General features: G+C 38.4%; 1 protein-coding gene across 5 annotated transcripts in view; it reads left to right on the top strand.

Annotated features, from left to right (window-relative positions):
* Window positions 1–18,393, top strand: part of PDE4DIP (phosphodiesterase 4D interacting protein) — a 204,184-nt gene that overhangs the window by 89,415 nt on the left and 96,376 nt on the right. For 4 of the 5 annotated variants that reach the window (XM_061183609.1, XM_061183602.1, XM_061183604.1 and 1 more), the window contains 4 exons: window positions 7,565–7,641; window positions 10,207–10,330; window positions 10,466–10,641; window positions 14,098–14,215. In XM_061183609.1, coding sequence (XP_061039592.1) covers window positions 7,565–7,641; window positions 10,207–10,330; window positions 10,466–10,641; window positions 14,098–14,215 — 495 coding nt within the window. Of the gene's footprint in view, window positions 1–7,564; window positions 7,642–10,206; window positions 10,331–10,465; window positions 10,646–14,097; window positions 14,216–18,393 lie in introns of those variants that run through there. The other variant, XM_061183608.1, reaches the window with a different exon arrangement.

Here is an 18,393-nt window from a genome sequence, read left to right as displayed (position 1 = left end):
GCTAATGCTTTGCCCCAGTGGTTTCAGAGAAGTCTGGAAAAGAAATTCGCTGTGAACAAAAATATTTCTGAACTACACTTTTCCTAGAAGGGATATGGTTCTAAAAAGAAAAGAAAACATTTTAAAATAAAACCCATCCACTAGAGTGACTTTTCACTTTGGGTTAATAATCAGGAATTATAAGAGGATCTCCTCACAAGAGTTTGAGACTCTTCCTCCTATTAAACTATTTCGTTTTGAATTCCTTTAGTCTACAGAATTGATTCAGAGTAAGATCTGGCCACATTTATTTTTGTCCCAAGTAAAAACTCTTCCATGGTAACTAACAAGGACCTACTGTATAGCACAGGGAACTCTGCTCAATGTTATATGGCAGCCTGGATGGGAGGGGAGTTTGGGGGAGAGTGGAGACATATATATGTATGGCTGAGTCCCTTTGATATGCACCTGATACTATTACAACCTTGTTAATCAGCTATACTCCAATATAAAAGGAAAAGTTAAAAAAAAAAAAAACTCTTCCATGGAAGGCCTGCTTTTCTCTGGCTTGTTTCGTACTGTCTTACAAAGGTGCAGTACCCATTTCCTTCGCTCACTGACCCTAATTCACATCTTATCACACTGAAAAGCACTTTGGTTCTGGCAAGCTTTAATCTCCAATGCATAGTTACTTGCTGATGTTATCAATGAATGTATACTGGTATGCTGTCAAGGTTTTTTTTTTTTGAGTACTCTTCCCCCAGCAGCGAACTCTGAGGTATAAAGTAAGACATAATCCTTGTTGTCAAAAGTGCTTGAAGATCAGTTGAAACACACACACACACACACACACACACACACACACACAGACAGACACAGACACACACACACGAAGTTAAATACCAAAACAAAAATGTAAGTTAGCAATTCAAGACAGACGGTAAAGTGTTTATTCCATAAACATATATGGAGAGCTAATGAGGGCAAAGTACTTTTCCAGATATGAAAACCTAGAAGGGAAGCCAGACATTTTAAATAACTAATCAAAGCAGAGTGAGTTGAGTGCTATACTAGAGATAGGTGTCAGATGACCGAATCCTGGTTTACTCAGGACAGTCCTGATTTTGCCAGTTGTCCTGGTATAATTGTGATAGTGCCTCTTTTCACTTTCAGAAGAGTCCCAGTATGGATGCTAAATTATAGTCATCTTAGTTGTAAACAGTGGAAGTGAAGAGAAATAAATTATTAAGTTCTGACTAGGGGATTAGGGAAGGTTTCCTGGAAGGGGGAGTGGGGGGTGTTTGAACTGAACCCTAATGAAGAACAGTTTTAGAAAGAAGAGAGGGACTTCCCTGGTGGCGTAGTGGTTAAGAATCCGCCTGCCAATGCAGGGGACATGGGTTCGATCCTTTGTCCGGGAGGATCCCACATACTGCAGAGTAACTAAGCCTGTGCGCCACAACTACTGAGCCTGTGCTCTAGAGCCTGCGAGCCACAACTACTGAGCCCTCGTGCCACAACTACTGAAGCCAATTAGAGAAAACCTGTGCACAGCAACGAAGACCCAACGCAGCCAAAAAATAATAATAATAATAATAAAAAGAAAGAAGAGAGAAGGCGTCACAGGCTAAGAGCAACTCAGGCAAAGCCTTGGTGGCATCCAAGGGCACTTACATGATTGATTTCTCAATCAGCAGAAGCCCTTAGTTTAGAGGTGAAGAGGGTGGCCCCACCAAAGGCCAACGGTGTCTTGGAAACTATCTTGCCATAAACTACTATCACTCAGAACTCTGGTTTTCAGAAAAGATAGCCACTGGATAATGACTGATGTCATCGCGATGCAGTGTCAGACCAGAAGGGTTCAGTTCCATCTAGGTAAAGTGAGCAGGGAGGGGAGAGAGAAGAAGAGGGAGTGTGAGGCAATGTGAGAGTTGAAGGAGACTGGAAGAGGGTAGGAGGTGAAGTGAGAGAATTGTGATTTTATTATCTCTGACTGCCCAGTTAAAGAAGTCGCAGATTCCTCTCTAAAAGAATCTTGTTTGTAGTTTATTTCTGCAGATCTTCCTTCCTCCCTATGACCCAGTTGTATTCTGAGTCCCCCAGGTTTAAGAGGCAGGTTTATTTTCTTTATCCCTCAGTATTGGGAAATGGACTCAGCACCACTGTTTTATGTAAGTCTGGTGGCTGAAAGGAGCTGCTATAGGGAGCCAAACGTTCTTTGCTATCTGTGACCATAGTTTAGGGAATTCCAGAGGTGAAAAGGAAAAAATTTAAAAAGAATGTGGATATCTACCTTTTTGTGGTGAAAATGCCATTTCTAACTTTTTATTAGGAAATTTTTCAAAAGTAGACAAAGATAAAGAGAACAGTGCCTCCCATGTACCTGTCCCGAGTACTGGGGACCTGTGTACCTGTCACCCAGCTTCAACAGTTACCAACATTCTGCTGTCTCTGTCCTCCCTTCTCCTCACAGCAACTCTCAGACACCACAGAACTGCATCTGGACAGACATCAGAATGCACCTCTAACCAATAAGGTCTTTGTTTTTAACCATAACCACAATACCATTATTGTACCCAAAAACTTAAAGATAATTTCTTTTTTTAAGTGTAATAATAGTCTTTTTTTATATAAAAAATTTTTTATTTCATATTGGAGTATAGTTAATTTACAATGTGTTAGTTTCAGGTGTACAGCAAAGTTATTTAGTCATACATATACATATTCTTTTCCCATATAGGTTATTACAGAGTATTGAGTAGAGTTCCCTGTGCTATACAGTAGGTCCTTGTTGATTATCTATTTTATATACAGTAGTGTGTATATGTTAATCCCATTTCTATCATTTTTTAGATTCCACATATAAGTGATATCATATGATATTTGTCTTTGACTACTTAGTATGATAATCTCTAGGTCCATCCATGTTGCTGCAAATGGCATTATTTCATTCTTTTTAATGGCTAAATAATATTCCATTGTATATATGTACCACATCTTTATCCAGTCCTCTGTTGATGGACATTTAGGTTGCTTCCATGTCTTGGTTATTGTAAATAGTGCTGCTGTGGACAATGGGGTACGTGTTTCTTTTTGAAGTCTGGTTTTCTCCAGATATATGCCCAGGAGTGGGATTGCTGGATCATATGGTAGCTCTATTTTTTGTTTTTTAAGGAACCTCCATACTGTTCTCCATAGTGGCTGTACCAATTTAAGATAATTTCTTAATACCATCTAATGCTTGGTCCGTGCTCACCTTTCTCTCTAAAATGTCCATTTTAAGGTCTGGAGATCTTAATTAGTAACTCTGAGTCTCAGAGTAGACTAGGCCCAAGAGTAGAATGGCCCTTTTATGGGGGAGGATGAAAGGTAGAAGAGGAGGCTGGAATTCTAAGCAGTATTTGGAATTCTACTAGTGACTTGAGTTGCCCTGCAGCAAGTTATTTTTCCTTTTCCTGCCTCAGATTTAGCAACCTTTTATCTTCAATGGGTTAATAATATACCTCTTAGGGAATATTCACGGTTTAAAACAGAAGGTCTTTTAAAGGCTTCAGATAAAAAGTTTTTCTGTACAATCACACAGCATTAGCCAATCCCTTTTTTCTTCAACAAACATATTGTCATTCCACTTCTGCCTAAGTGTATCTGGTCCTGTCGGTTGGTTGGTTCACTCATTCAGTGCATTTACTACACACGAAGTTGCAAAACACTGAGGGCCTCAAGTTAGTCACAGCTGCTAGATATTTGAGTCAGGCATTGTGCTGGGTACTTAGGTTATTTCATTTACCCCTCACTACACCGCTCAAGGTAATTTTTGTAACCCCTTTTTATTGATGAGGAAATTATGTTCTAAGAGGTTAAATAACTTACACAAAAAAGGTCACCCAGTTAGTAAGTGGCAGAAACGGATTTCTGCCTTTCTAGGTCTGCTGTCCTGAAACCCATGTCCCAATATCGCAAAGCCAAAAGGCACAAGCTGACAACCAGCACACCTGGCTAGTTCCACCACACCGTCATTTTTCTCTGTCCCAAGGGAATCTGTAATTCAAAAGTGTAAAAGCGCAGGTAGAAAGACATAGCATTATTTGGTGTGTAAATATTGAAGTACAAAAGGAATGATAGTTATGAAAAATCAGAGGCATAAGAAATGGCTTTTAGTGGGGGAGATTGGTGGAGTGTGATGGCAGATAAGGCCGGATAGGTAAGTTGAGGTCAAATTTTGAGTAGACTCCATTCTCAAGCTGAGTAGTGTAAAATTTAATTGCTATGCAATTAAAAACCATGAGAAGCTTTCTGAGTAAAGGGAGTAAACTAATCAGAGATATGCTTTAGGAAAAATTTAAATGGTGGAGAGGCTGAGGTTGGGGAGATCAGTTTTGAGACTATTCACTCTGATCCCAGTGATAAGGAAGGAGTACCTCATAGGGTGGTAACCATGGGTGCTGGAGAGGAGGGGCAAGATTGGAAAGAGATTTTGAAATACTGAGTGCTAACTTCTGTTAGAGATGCTTGAAGGCAATGTATAGTTTTGCTCTTTAGTTCAGATATAATAATGATGTTCCCTACGTGCTGGACACTGCTCTAACTGCCTGTGTGATATGCAATATGTAATCATTGTTATCATTTAATTATAACCACTATAATTTCCTAGGGCTTTTTGAAACATTTTTTATAATTTAATTGAAATAAAATTCACATACCAATACAGCCCACTCATTTAAAGTGTACAATGTACACATCAGTGTTTCTAGAATATACACAGAGTTGTGCAAATATCATAGCAATCAGTTTTAGAACATTTTCATCACTCCACAAAGAAACCCCAACCCATTAACCATCACTTCCCAATTCCCCTATCCCCCCAGCCCTAGTCAACCACCTATCTACTTTGTTTCTCTGGATTTGCCTATTCTGGACATTTCATATAAATGGAATCATACAATGTGTGGTTTCTGTGACTGACTTCTTTTACTTATCATAATGTTTTCAAGGTTCAGCCATGTTGTAGCATCTATCATTCCTTTTTATGGCCAAATAACATTCCATTTTGTTTATCTGTTTATCAATCCATGGATGAAATTTTAAAAATTATTCTAGAATTTTGCTGTATCAGATATCTGTGCTTGAAATAAGTGAGCTACTGAATGGACTGTAGAGAAATTTCTAGCTTAATACCATATTTCCTTATCTACAGTGACCTTCTCTACCCTTGTATATCTTACACATTAAACCTTCCCTGGGTTAGGCTATATCCTAAACTTCCTCATCAGTGATCACCTTTAGCATTTTAAATCCATACCTCAGAATTTTGCTCCTCTCAACTGGACTGCAGGCATACTGAGTATAAGAAACAAGTGTCAGACATCTTCATTATTCCCCACAAGACCTGATAAGTCCCTTTCCACATTAAGAGTGCTGTTAACAGTGGAGGAGAGGGGTCTGCAAGAGTCAGAGCAGACCCTTTAACACTCCTGGCTGTGACCACACTTCTTTAATTTAAACTTCTCCCTCTCCCATTCCTAGAAGTGTCTTGTGGAATACTGGTGGGACACAGTGTGCAAACTATTGACCTAGTTAATATAATGGGTAATAATGCTTCTAATCTAATGATGAAAGGACTGATACATTTTTCATTAAGATCTTTTTTTTTTTCTTAAGGTGGTCAGGCAAAACCGTTTCTCTTTTGATTTTTAAAAAAGCAGTTTTGTTTTGTTTCATTTTTTTATGATTCCCGGTGTCACAGCTTCTGCTGGGGCAAAATTTTGAAAATCTCTATTTTTAAAAGGGATAGGCACATTGTGGATTATATGAGCAGTAGATCAATTTACAGAGTTAAAATTGAAGCCTTGGGAAAAAATTTTTTTTCTATTTCCTTCATGTTGTATTTATATGGGATGATGGAGGTTCACTAAACTTATTATGGTCATCATTTCATGATGTACGTAAGTCAAATCATTATGCTGAACACTTTAAACTTATACAGTGCTGTATGTCAGTTATATCCCAATAAAACTGGAAGGGGGTGAAAAAGTTATGGCATGTTAAATAAAAGGATAGAGTCTTAAAAAAAAAAAAAGAATCCTTGGAAAGGAATCAGGTAATTTGTTACTGGTTTCTTTTAACCCAATTCTATATTGAACTTTGCAGTACATAGCAGGGTGGAAATCAATTCAGGAGACTCCTGTATTTAACATGGACTGGCGTTAAGACTGTTCAAGTGATGTGTCCTGAAACAAAACAAGCTACCAACACAGAGAAAATCTGATTAAACACAGTTAATCTATAAACTCATTGTTAGCCCAGTCCTCTAGTTCTAGGTACTAATATCATAATGAAAGTTTATTGTATTTCTTATCATTTAAGTTCGGCTTCATCATTGAAACTTTTCCTTGGGTTAGGTGGGTGGATATTCTTCTGGAGAGTAGAAGGCAAGAAAGGTGCTCTCCCCCACCAGCCACCCTCTCTTGAGTACATGCATTTCCTTGGATATCTTTACAAAGAGCTGATAAGATTTGGTGATAAGATAAGCAACTGCAGTTAATTTTGGATCCACTTCAGCTATTCTTGGAATTTAACAATTTATATATTTACTAACGGAGAATGGAGAAACGTGATTAACTATGCGGTGATTTTTCTGCAGAAAGAGGGTACAGAGGGTTAGAATTTAATGCTGTAAATTGGAATGTACTTGCATTTCCATGTGGTAAATTTCGTAATGCCCATGAAATTACCTTGATCCACCAGAATAATTGATCATGAGATCTAGGATCTAACCTTGTGGGATGAAACTGTTTTAGCAGTTCTCTGTGAGACTTGTAAACTTTATTGTCTATTTGCTTGAATAGACATAGTGCTAAAGCCTAGAGAAGTAACTATATTTTTTCTCTTTTCTCTTTTTTTTTCTTTCCGTCCTTTTCATTTCTCTTTTCTACTTATGTAGAAGAATAAAGCTAACGTGAAGAATGTTCAGATCAGATTGCCTAGGATATCCCACCTTTGGTGTAATAGTTTTCTTTCCTTTCTATGACATATGATTAATGTAATATGTGATTATGACTGAGAAGTTCAGCTATCCTAGTCAGGGAGGGAAAACTGTTGTTTTTATAAGTAATAACAGTGAACACTTAAAAAAAAATTGAACTGTAGTTGATTTACAATATTGCATAAGTTTCAGGTATAAAGTGATTCAGGTGTGTATATATATATATAATATATATATATATATATATATATATAATATATATATATATATTCTTTTTCAGATTCTTTTCCATTACAGATTATTACAAGATATTGAATATAGTTCCCTGTGCTATACAGTAAATCCTTGTTGTTTATCTATTTTATATACAGTGGTGTGTATTTGTTAATCCCATACTCAATTTTTCTCTCCCCGCCTCCCCCCCCCCCTTTCCCCTTTGGTAACCATAAGTTTTCTACGTCTGTGAGTCTGTTTCTGTTTTGTAAATAATTTCATTTGTATCATATTTTAGAGTCTACATAAAAGTGATATAATATTTGTCTTTCTCTGTCTGATAGAGGGTCTGTGGCAGTTAATGACGATTAATGCCTGTGTACTTTTCAGAACATCGAGTTGAAGGTTGAAGTAGAGAGCCTGAAACGAGAACTCCAGGACAAGAAACAGCATCTGGATAAAACATGGTGAGCTGCAGTTTGAACTAGTTGAGCTCTTGGTCCTTTCCAGTCTGGCTCATTAACTGAGAGCAATAGATTTGGAACCAAATTCCTTAACCTTAACTCTGGCATTTGAATGCTGCATCCAATTCAGAAACTGAAACAATGTGCTTTTCTTTCCTTGGGCGCCAATAAGTCTGAGAGAGGTTGACATAGATTGGTAAATTCATCAGACCTAAGCTTATAAACTTCCCAGTCAGTAATCTACTAGTAACATCCAGGGCTGACATAGAGTTTGGCGGAAATGGGCACTCTCATATAGTGCTGGTGAGAGTGTGAATTGTAATAACATTTTTGGAATGGGTACTACCTATCAAAATAAAATATTAGCACTTCCCTTGATCAAATAATTCCTAAAAGGAATCTATTCCTTATAAATAAAAGCAAGAGTATGAAAGGATAAATGTATAAGGATATTAACTGCATCATTATTTGTAATGGCAAAAAAAAACTAGAAACAACTATACATCAATAGGGCAATGGTTGAAAACATTTTGATATAAACATACTGTGGAATATTATGTAGTCATTAAAAGGAATGAGTTAGCTCTATATTATTGTCCTGGTGGGAAGTCCCTGATAGACTAAGTAAGGGGGAGAAGTGCTGAGTGATATTTAGAGTATAAGCCCCTTTGGGTAAAGACAATCTATGTGTACATGTGTTTGCTTGAATATGAATAGAAAAAAAACTGCAGGGTTACATACCAAACTCTTTAACATTGTCTGTGTCAGGGGAGTGAGAGTGGAGTTTGTGATGGGGAGAAGACTTGAATTTTTTTTCTTTCTATACCTTCTGTATTTTTAGGATGGTTACTTTTATAATTTACAGTTTTTATAATTAAAAAACCCTTAGTTTTAAATGACAAGTACTATTGAAATTGTTACTAAAAATAATTTTCAGATCATATCCTAGAATCAGTATACACTCAATCTGATCTGGCGTTCCTTCTATCTCCACAGTATTTCTTGATGCTTGGAATGATAGTCCAGCAATATCAGAATACTCAAACCAGACTCAACTAAACACAGTATGCTGGAATTACTCAATACTTACTAAGGCATTAAGTGAACTAATAGATTTTAGGAAAACTTATAATAACAATTGAGTTACAAGTTTTGAGATTTGTGTAGTGCTTTTTAAAAAAAATTGTCATTTCAGCTTTTAATTAGGAGGCATTATCCTATTTTTAGCAATGAGAAAACTAAGGTACAGAGTGTTAAAGTCTTCTCAAATGAGTGGCAGAGCCCACATCTTCTGGCATCAAGTCCAAGGCTCTTCTGACTTCACAACAGCTGTAGCCTATTAAATCAGGCATTCCTGGCTGACTTACTCAGAAAATGTATAACTTCCGATCTCAAGACATTGTAGTTAGCTGTTGTCTGTTGCGTTTATCAAGGAATATGGAGTCAAAGTTGATGATTCCTGAGGTCTATTTAAGGGTCTTAGGTTATTCTCTTGACTTGTGTCCCATGTACAACAAAGACCCTTCTACCGCCAAAAGGCTGCATAATGACATGGGAACTCAAGATAAATATAGTCTCTGGGACAGTGCTGAGTAGTGTCCACTATCGACCAAGGAATTCTATAATCTTTAGGGAAGTTCCTTTTGGTCACTGTGGACACAACCTCTGGGCCAAATATTAAAATACTACTGGGCTTGGATAGAGCAACTTTGATTTATCATGAGCCTATGAAGGTTCAATATCGTTCTCTGCCCTGAGAACAAGAAGATTGTCCATGGTTCTCAACAAATGGCTTAAAACAAGAATAAAACCAAACCGGAATTAAGATCATTCAGCACCTGATACTGCCCCCAAATTTCTAATCCTCAGACATCCAAAGGCAGCTGTTGTTAGCTATAAATAAGCTGGTGACACCTTACCCGCTTCATGCTAGCGCCTGGGCATTCATTCCTAAGGACATCAGAGAAGCAAAGCTGGGCCAGAACCCTGAGCTTCCATAGATTAAATGTCTGCTTTCTGCCTGGGACTGTGGGAAAACTGGATAGAACTCTGGGTAGGTAGCCCAGATTCAGGACAGTCTATGGGTTACTGGCTGTAAAGGAGAAAAGCATTTCTGTGGCTGTCCAAATGGATATTCTATTCCAGCAACCTAAATGGAAGGAACACTCTAAATTCAAATAGCAAGACAGGCAAGGAACTAGCAAAGCACTCTGGGAGAGCAGTCTTCATGGGAAAGTCCAGGGACAGATGATGGTGAACATGGATGCTGAGTTCTAAACCATCTGATGACTACCTGCCTTTCAAATGCAAGATTCTTCTCTTGATGCTATAGCAGTAATGAAGCCTCTAGGGAGTCAGCTATATTCTGATTGACAAGCAACACAAATTAGAGTTCCTAAAAGATTACCTGAAAAGTTGGAAAGAGCAGTTCCACAAATAATTGCAGAGGAAAAAAATACTTCATTTTTATTCTCGTCAATGGGACTCTGAATTACTGAAACAGCCTTAATGGGTCCACTTGCTAAATTATATGACTGGCTCTGACTGGCTAATGCTCTGTGGTTTTAGCACTGATGTGGAGAATCTCAACAGCCATAATGAAGCTGAGCTCCGGCGCCAGTTTGAGGAGAGACAGCAGGAGACGGAGCATGTTTACGAGCTCCTGGAGAATAAGATCCAGCTTCTGCAGGAGGTGAGTATCCACGGCTAAGGGTCCCCTTTTACCTCTTTTCCGACTGCTCTGCCTCCTGGCATTCACCTTTTCCCTCCCTAAAGTACCTATGTTTGCAGCCTTTCAGGTTTTGTTCTTTTCTCGTTCTTTTTGCAGGAATCCAGGCTAGCAAAAAATGAAGCCGCACGGATGGCGGCTCTGGTGGAAGCAGAGAAAGAGTGTAACCTGGAGCTCTCAGAGAAACTGAAGGGAGTCACCAAGGACAGGGAAGATGTACCAGGAAACCGGGTCAAGCCCAACCAATACACTGAGGCCCTGGCCCAAAGGGACAAGTAGGTGCTTTTGGTGCTCTATTTGCCATTTGTCTTTTGCCTGTTCTCGAGCCTGTGTGAGTATATAGCAGCTGCACTGTTCCCTTTGAAAGACTTACGGTGGACCTTCACCATTACCAAGACTTTATGATTCCCACAAGTAAAGAAATCTCTTTTTAGGGCTGCGTCTTTAATGGTATCCATTAACAGAACTGACTAGTTGGCAATCAGGAGACTTAAGTAGGTATAAGTAGAACAATGGTCAAATGGTAGCAAACAAGAGACATGGATTCACTTATTCACATTTACTGAGCACCAGCTATATGCCAGATACTGGGCTAATCACTCAGGTTACAGAGATGAAAGACCCACTTCCTGTCATCAAGACACACGTTACACAATTTTAATAAGTTCTCTGATAGAAGTAACATGGGATGCTCTGGGGCGTATAGAATTGTCATCTATTCCAGACTAAAAGAGCAAGGTGCCATTGAAAGTGTCCTGAAGGAGGTGAAATCTGAGGTGAGTTTTGATGAGTGAATAGGAGTTAGAAGAAAGAGTGTAGGAGGTGAGTGGGGAGGGGGAATGTCCTGTACAGGAGGAGACACCATTGAGGGGAGATACAGGGAAGGGCATATTTCAAGACGTGTAATTAGTGCTATGTAACCAGAGCAGAGGGTCTGGGGAAGACTAATGAGAGATAAGCTGTATTGGGAATAGGGGGTCTGATTGTGCTGGCTCTGTATGTAGTAAGGAACTTGAATTTTCTCATAAAGTAAGTAGGCATTTTGTTGAGGCCACCACTGTCTTGGTTACTGCAGCAACTTCCTAACTGTTCTCTTTACTTCTGGTTCTACCCTCTGCATTCCATCCCAATCTAACAATTCAGAGCAGTTTTGAAGTGGGAAATTCAACAATATGAAATTGACAAATAATTTAGCCTCTTCAATGCATGATACTATGGTGGCATAAAAAGCCTTAAGTGGTTTTTAACTGAATAGGTGAAAAACACACAAGGTACGCACAGTGACCAGTGTGATCTTTTTGAGACACAAATCTGATCATATTATTGCAGAGCCATTTAGAAAGTTCTCCAACATCTTTAGGAGATAAAATCTGTTCTTAGTGTGGCCATCAAAGCCTGTTATGATCTGACCCCTGATTTCCCCGAGACTCATCCCCTACCATGACCCCCTTCATATATCACTGATGCCAGACTAGTAATAATAATGACGACTAACGTTTGTTGGGCTCTTACTGTACAGCTGAGCTGAGTACTTTACATTCTTGTTTAATTCTCCCATAAAGTTTAATTCTCTCATGAAGTTAACAATCCCATGAGATAGGTATTATTATAATTTATAAATGAAGAAATTGGGGTTTATAATATTTAACGGAACGTCAGCATTTCCGAAGCAGTTGGGATTTTTCTTTTTTTTTTTTAAATTTTATTTATTTATTTATTTTTGGCTGTGTTGGGTCTTCGTTTCTGTGCGAGGGCTTTCTCTAGTTGCGGCAAGCGGGGGCCACTCTTCATCGCGGTGCGCGGACCTCTCACTATCGCGGCCTCTCTTGTTGCGGAGCACAGGCTCCAGACGCGCAGGCTCAGCAATTGTGGCTCACGGGCCTAGTTGCTCCGCGGCATGTGAGATCCTACCAGACCAGGGCGTGAACCCGTGTCCCCTGCATTGGCAGGCAGACTCTCAACCACTGCGCCACTAGGGAAGCCCAAGAAATTGGCATTTAGAGAGTGATGTAACATGGCTTCAGGCGTTGCTGGAATCAAAACCCTAAAGGCACAGCGCCTCCAGAAGCATACTGTGCTATGTCAGGTCCCCAGAATTTTGCTCATGCGCTTCCTTCTGTGGGAAACGTGTGTTTTCCCTTCCTGGTGAACTCCTAATTCATTCTTCAGAACTCACTAAGGCATCAATGGTTACTTCTGTGAAGGCTTTTGTGACAGCAGAATTAAGTCTTTATATTGTTTTCTTTTATATGCACATCCATTAGTGTACAGTTCTCTGTGTGGTGTTGTATTTTCTTCAGATCTTCCCTGCTAGGTTCCCTGAGACTGTCTCAGTCCAATAAATGCTTGTCAAACCAAAAAAAAAAAAAGAAACAAATGCATACCTGACAAGTGAATTGAGGGAGTTCATATCAGATGGCCTTGAATAGCTTTGTAAAGTAGGAGACTAGATTAGCTGTAGAGACTGAGGGTCAAAGGGATGAATGAGGTATGAGCTTGAGAAAAGTAGAGACATGCTAGCACAGATACCGTGGGGAAGTTGATGTGGAGTCCACATTCATCATCATAATTATCATTATAGCTTGCATTTGTATAAAGTTTTTAAAGTTCTTTCTGATCCCCAAATCTTAGCTGATCCTCATACCTTAATTTAAGAGATTCCTACTTGACTTTCTGATACCCTTCACCTTTCTGCCAAACTATTTTCCTGCCAAGGTGCTATCACTATCTTACATACACAGGAATAATAATCACAATTGGAAATATTTCATCTAGTACCAGCACATTTCCTAGGACAGGTATCTCTAGTACTCAAAGACTTACACACAGAGAAACAGCAAGATATGCCCTGCACGTAGTAGGTGATGAATAACTGTCGAGTTGAACCTGTGGTTTATATACATCAGCACAGCACGCATAGTCTTTGACAACTGAATTCTAGTCTGAATTTCCAGCCTCTTCTCCAGCCATTGTCTCTTCCCACCAGCCTTTCCCCCTTTTCCCTTCCAGTGACGCTTCCCCATATGTCTCGTATCTTCATGCCTTCATTCCTTCATTTAAGCTCCTCCCTCTGAGCCTGGAAAATAACCCAGTCTTCACAATCTCTTCTCCTGAGCTTCCCCCCAGACTCCTCCAAGTCAAATGAATTACTTCTTTATCTTTCCTCCTATAGCTCCATGGCAACACTCAGTGTACTATTTGGTATATACCTCTGGTGTGGTAGCACTTATTATATTCTATCTGTTGATATAGCTGTGCCTCCCCATTTCCCAAACTCTTGGCACACACACCAAAAGAACTTAAGTTTCTATAGAGCAGAGATTGTGTGTTTTCCAACTTTATATTCCCAGTACTTGGTAGTGTGCATTGAGTTATATACATGATGGTTACCTAATAATTGTTTTTTTGAATGGAACAACAATAACAATTAAAAAAACTCTACAACTTCTGGCCCCTATTCCAAGAATTTTATATCTATGGTCTATAGATCCATGGATTGGCTTCAAGAGGTCTCTGAACCTGTGACAATGTAAGCAAAAAATCGTTTGTGTATATATTTGGAGGCTGGGGCAGAGGATACATGGCTCACTGAAGAAAAGTTTCAAAGAGTTCAATGACTCAAAAAGGTAAAAACTTACTGTACTGGCCCATGCTATCTTTGGAGTGGGCTGAAAAATAAAGGTAGTAATAGTACCATGGCCATAATTGTTCTTACTTTTTCTTTGCTCCAGGAGAATTGAAGAACTGAGTCAGAGCCTGGCTGCACAGCAGAAACTTGCAGAACAGCTATCTCAAGAGAAGCAACAACTGCTACATCTGTTGGAGGAGCCAGCTGACATGGAAGTGCAGGTGAGGTTTGGGCTGTACTTCCTGAGGCACAAAGCTTCATGCTTTCAGGAGCCCTACTTTACATTTATATGTATTAGTTTTCTATTGCTGTGTAAGAAATTACTACAAACTCAGTGGTTCAAAACAACATGCATTTATTATTCCAGTTTCTGTGGGTCAAGAGTCCAGGCATGGTTTAGTTGGGTTTTCTGCTCAGGGTCTCACAAGTCTGAAATCAAGTTGTCAGCTGGACTGCTTTCTCAGCTTAGAAGCTCACTTAGGGAAGGTTCCACTTCTAAGCTCCCTCAGGTTGTTGGAAGAATATTTCTGTGTGACTGTAGAAGTTATGGCAGCTTGCTTCTTCACAGCCAACCATGGAGGGAGACAGTCTCTTGCTTCTCTCTCTTCTAGACACTCTTTTAAGAGGTTCACCTGATTAAGTCACGCCCCTCAGTGTACTATCCCTTTTGGTTAACTTAAAGAAGTCAACTGAGTAGGGACCTTAGTTACATCTGCAACACCCCTTCACTTTTGCCATATAACAGTGTATAACTATGTAGCAATATCCCTCACCTTTGCTGTATTCTATTGGTTAGAAGCAAGTTACAGGTTTCTCCACACTCAAGGATTGTACAAAGGTGTGGATACCAGGAGGTGGAGGTCACAGGGGCCATCTTAGGATCCTGCCTGCCACCCTAGTGATGTATAACTATAGAGAATGTATAACGTGGTTTTAATATTGAAGAGAGAACCCTCACTGCTGTGAAAATTATTGCATTAATCTGTATTGTTGTTCTTGGAGGTTACCTCAGAGGGAACTCCCCTCCTTCATTCAACTTTTAATTTACTAAAAAGATGCTTTCTGAAGGACCTCTAGAATTTATCTGTGCCCAAGCAACATACACAATTACTAGGTATTCTTACAAATCTTAGATCAATGATAAAGCAAAACATGTGCAGCTTAATTTATTAGTCACATATACAAAGGTTGGAATCAGGATAAAAAGAGCAGTGCTAAAAATTAGTATAAAGCAGTGTTTCCTCACCTTTCCTGTGTCATGACAAAAATAGCAAATGATAATAAGAAACATGTAGAAAAAAACATGATTTATAACATAATCAAATTGCTTAAAACCAGTGACTTTTTCTCATTTTTCTCATTATCCACTGCTCTTTTTTATTACTCAAGTAATAAATAGCAATTACATAAAAGTCTGCAAATCCAAATAAGCAAAAAAAAAAAAAAAAAAGAATTACAGTTTTCAATAGCTATGATAAGTATAGAAGAAAGGCAATGATTTTGTACATTTTTTAGATTGAGCCCCTGCAATAAATTCACTCATTAATTATAATTTTAAAAAATAATGAATGATAATATTTATAAGGTGTAGCAGTAAATGGATGGAGCTTCTCACTTGAAAGTGACCATCCTGGGTGCTTAGGCCACAATGAGGGCAGAAGAAATCACTATCTTGGCTATACTGTAAACCCCTTGGACTCTGGATCCAGTTTGGTTGGAAAACTGTGGTTAACAAACTCAGGAAATGATGTGTATGCATATAATTTGATAGATATGAGTAAAAATTAAAGTTTATAGGCTTTTTGCAAGATACATATTGAAATGCATAGAAGATCCCATAACATTTTTTAATTAGGAATAACTTGGCTGGGAATTAGAAGAAGTAGTTTTCTATCCTGATTCTTTCTTTATTAACTGTATGACCATGGATACATCACTCTCAGCCTCCATATGTGTAAAATGGGAAAATTAGCCCAAATAATCTCCAAAGTATCCTACAATTTTGACATTCTATTCTAATGAGTTCAGCATCATTGGGGAAAGTGTATAGTCCCCAAGGTAAGCACTTTGAAAGAAAAATACATAAATTCTGAAATAAAATCACTCTCATTGTTCTAGTTTTATATTTACAGACATATAGAAAATATATTTAGGTACACATACTTATTTTCATTAGTATCTTTGGTAAGCACTGAAATGGGTATATGTAGTTCAATATTTGCAATGCTAATAAGGGGAAGTGGGTTGGTATCAGTTTTTAAAACAGACTTGAAGAACAGAAAAATTATAATTTCAAAGAGACTAAATTATTTACAATCTATCCTAAAGGAATGCTTAGAACAAGGTTAAGTACAGCGTCTAGAGGATAATAACATTGGGTGAGCAGAAGAAAGGAATACATCGTCACATAAATTATACTTAATTGATATGCTTCTTTAATGTTGCTGGTACCTATAAAAATTTATTATTATTGTTATTGCCCAACTCTTTGTACATTTATAAACCTGACTACATCATGCTGTGAATTCTGTCAGTCAGTGTTTCCCAGCATTTTTCAGAGAAAGTTCAGTTTCATAGGAGCTGATTATGTGTCTCTGTTACTCTGAAGTAAAGTGACTGAGGCTGGTCATGGTTGGAGGTGATTACCTGTGTCCACCTTCAGACCCTCCACCACGTGAGAGCGGAGGGGCTGGCATCTCAGCACAGTGGTGGGCCATTTTGAGGCACACTGGCCAGAATACCCAAGCTGGAAAGCTCTGCCACAGGGGGGCCTCTGACAGTAGGTCCTCTCAAATGTGGAGGACAGAAAGCCTCCCACAGCTCATTTTCTAGTTTCTCCCTTTGGGTCTGTGCCTTATGAAGAAAAAAACAAAAAACTAGGCACGAAGTACTGCTCAGTGTGCATAGAATTATTTTATATTATCATTTCTAAAACAGCCCAAAGAAGCCTGGCCAGAGAGTCAGCCTTCTAGTGAGTGTTCAGATAATCCTCTGAAAACTTCCTTCTCTCAATGTGTGTCCAGATTCCAAAAGAAAGGAAATGGTTTTGGTCACTGTGCTTCTATCTTATATTCTATGGCCTAGACAGAAAGAAAGATTGAAATGATTTCTGTAATACCTTGGGAATATTTAGCCATGCTCAAGTGGTTCAGATTGACTTAATGGAAGGAAACAGTCAAGTCCCAGTTTAGAGAAAGAATCTTGGTCCTTCAATAACGGATTCTAGTATGAAGTCTCCTGGATTTTATCTGGGGAAGCAAGAGTGGTATGAAAGAATGAGCTCAGGTTTTGGAATTTGATCTCAGTCAGCATCAACACTTTTTAGATATATGGCCTTGGACAAGTTACATAACCCTTCCAAGTACAATTTCCTCCTCTGTAATGTTCATCTATTTGTAAGGGTTAGAAATAATATATGTGAAGTGCCTAGCACAGTGCTCAAAACACGGTAACTACTGTCGTCCTTATCCATGTTAACAACCTGAAAGAGAGGAAGGCTGTTCTTAAAATGAGTAGTGGCTAAAAAAGACATAGTCAATGAGTCAGATATTGTAAACTTCTTTCCCATTGTAACTATCTTTGTCTTACAAAAGACAATGACAAAATTATTAAGTATAGCAGTATTAGTGAGATTAATGGTCACAGTTCTCCCTCTGGACCTGTTAGCCTTGCACGTAGAAATACTGTTTTATAGGCAAAGACCGAACTCAAAGTTGTCTATTTGTGTTATTGCTCCCCAGGAAGACCACAACAGAGTGTGAATCATTCAGGGCAAATTGATCATAATGAGAATTATATCTCACTTTAGTCCCCTAGACAAAAAGAAATATTGAAGCACATTCTATAACATCTTGGGATCATGTAGTCACACTCAAACGGTTCAGATTATTATAATATAAAACCTAGAAGTAAAGTCACAGGATTTCTTAAATACGTATTCCAAATATAATTTAAAATATTTATCAATGAATATTCAACAACTTTTCTGTAGTAATAACATCAGCACAATATGGTAGCATTTTCTATGTGCCAGGTGCTGCTCTAAATACCTTAAATAATTAACTCAAATTAGTTTAAGCCTCAAAGCAGTCCAGTGAAGTAGATACTGAACTACATGAAACATAAAAAGAGATTAATTTATAATAAACTAATGTTTATTTTAATATGTAAATTCTTGGGCACAGCTATATTAAAGGATATAAAGAAATAGGCAGGTGCTTGTATGGGAGGTCACAGCTTCACATGCAGTCTGGTGCAGGCATGTTATATTGGCAATTCAAAAATGGCAAGGGGCAGTGCCATTACTTATGATCCAGTGGCAGTGCCAAAGTGAAAAACTCTTGGTAAATTTCCAAATAAACAAATAAATTAAATAATATTCCTTTAATTTACATAGCAG

This window comes from Eubalaena glacialis, chromosome 3, assembly GCF_028564815.1.
Source record: "Eubalaena glacialis isolate mEubGla1 chromosome 3, mEubGla1.1.hap2.+ XY, whole genome shotgun sequence".
Taxonomy (NCBI): Eukaryota; Metazoa; Chordata; class Mammalia; order Artiodactyla; family Balaenidae; genus Eubalaena; species Eubalaena glacialis.
Note: the sequence above shows the minus strand (reverse complement) of the source record. Positions and strands in the feature narration are given on the sequence as shown.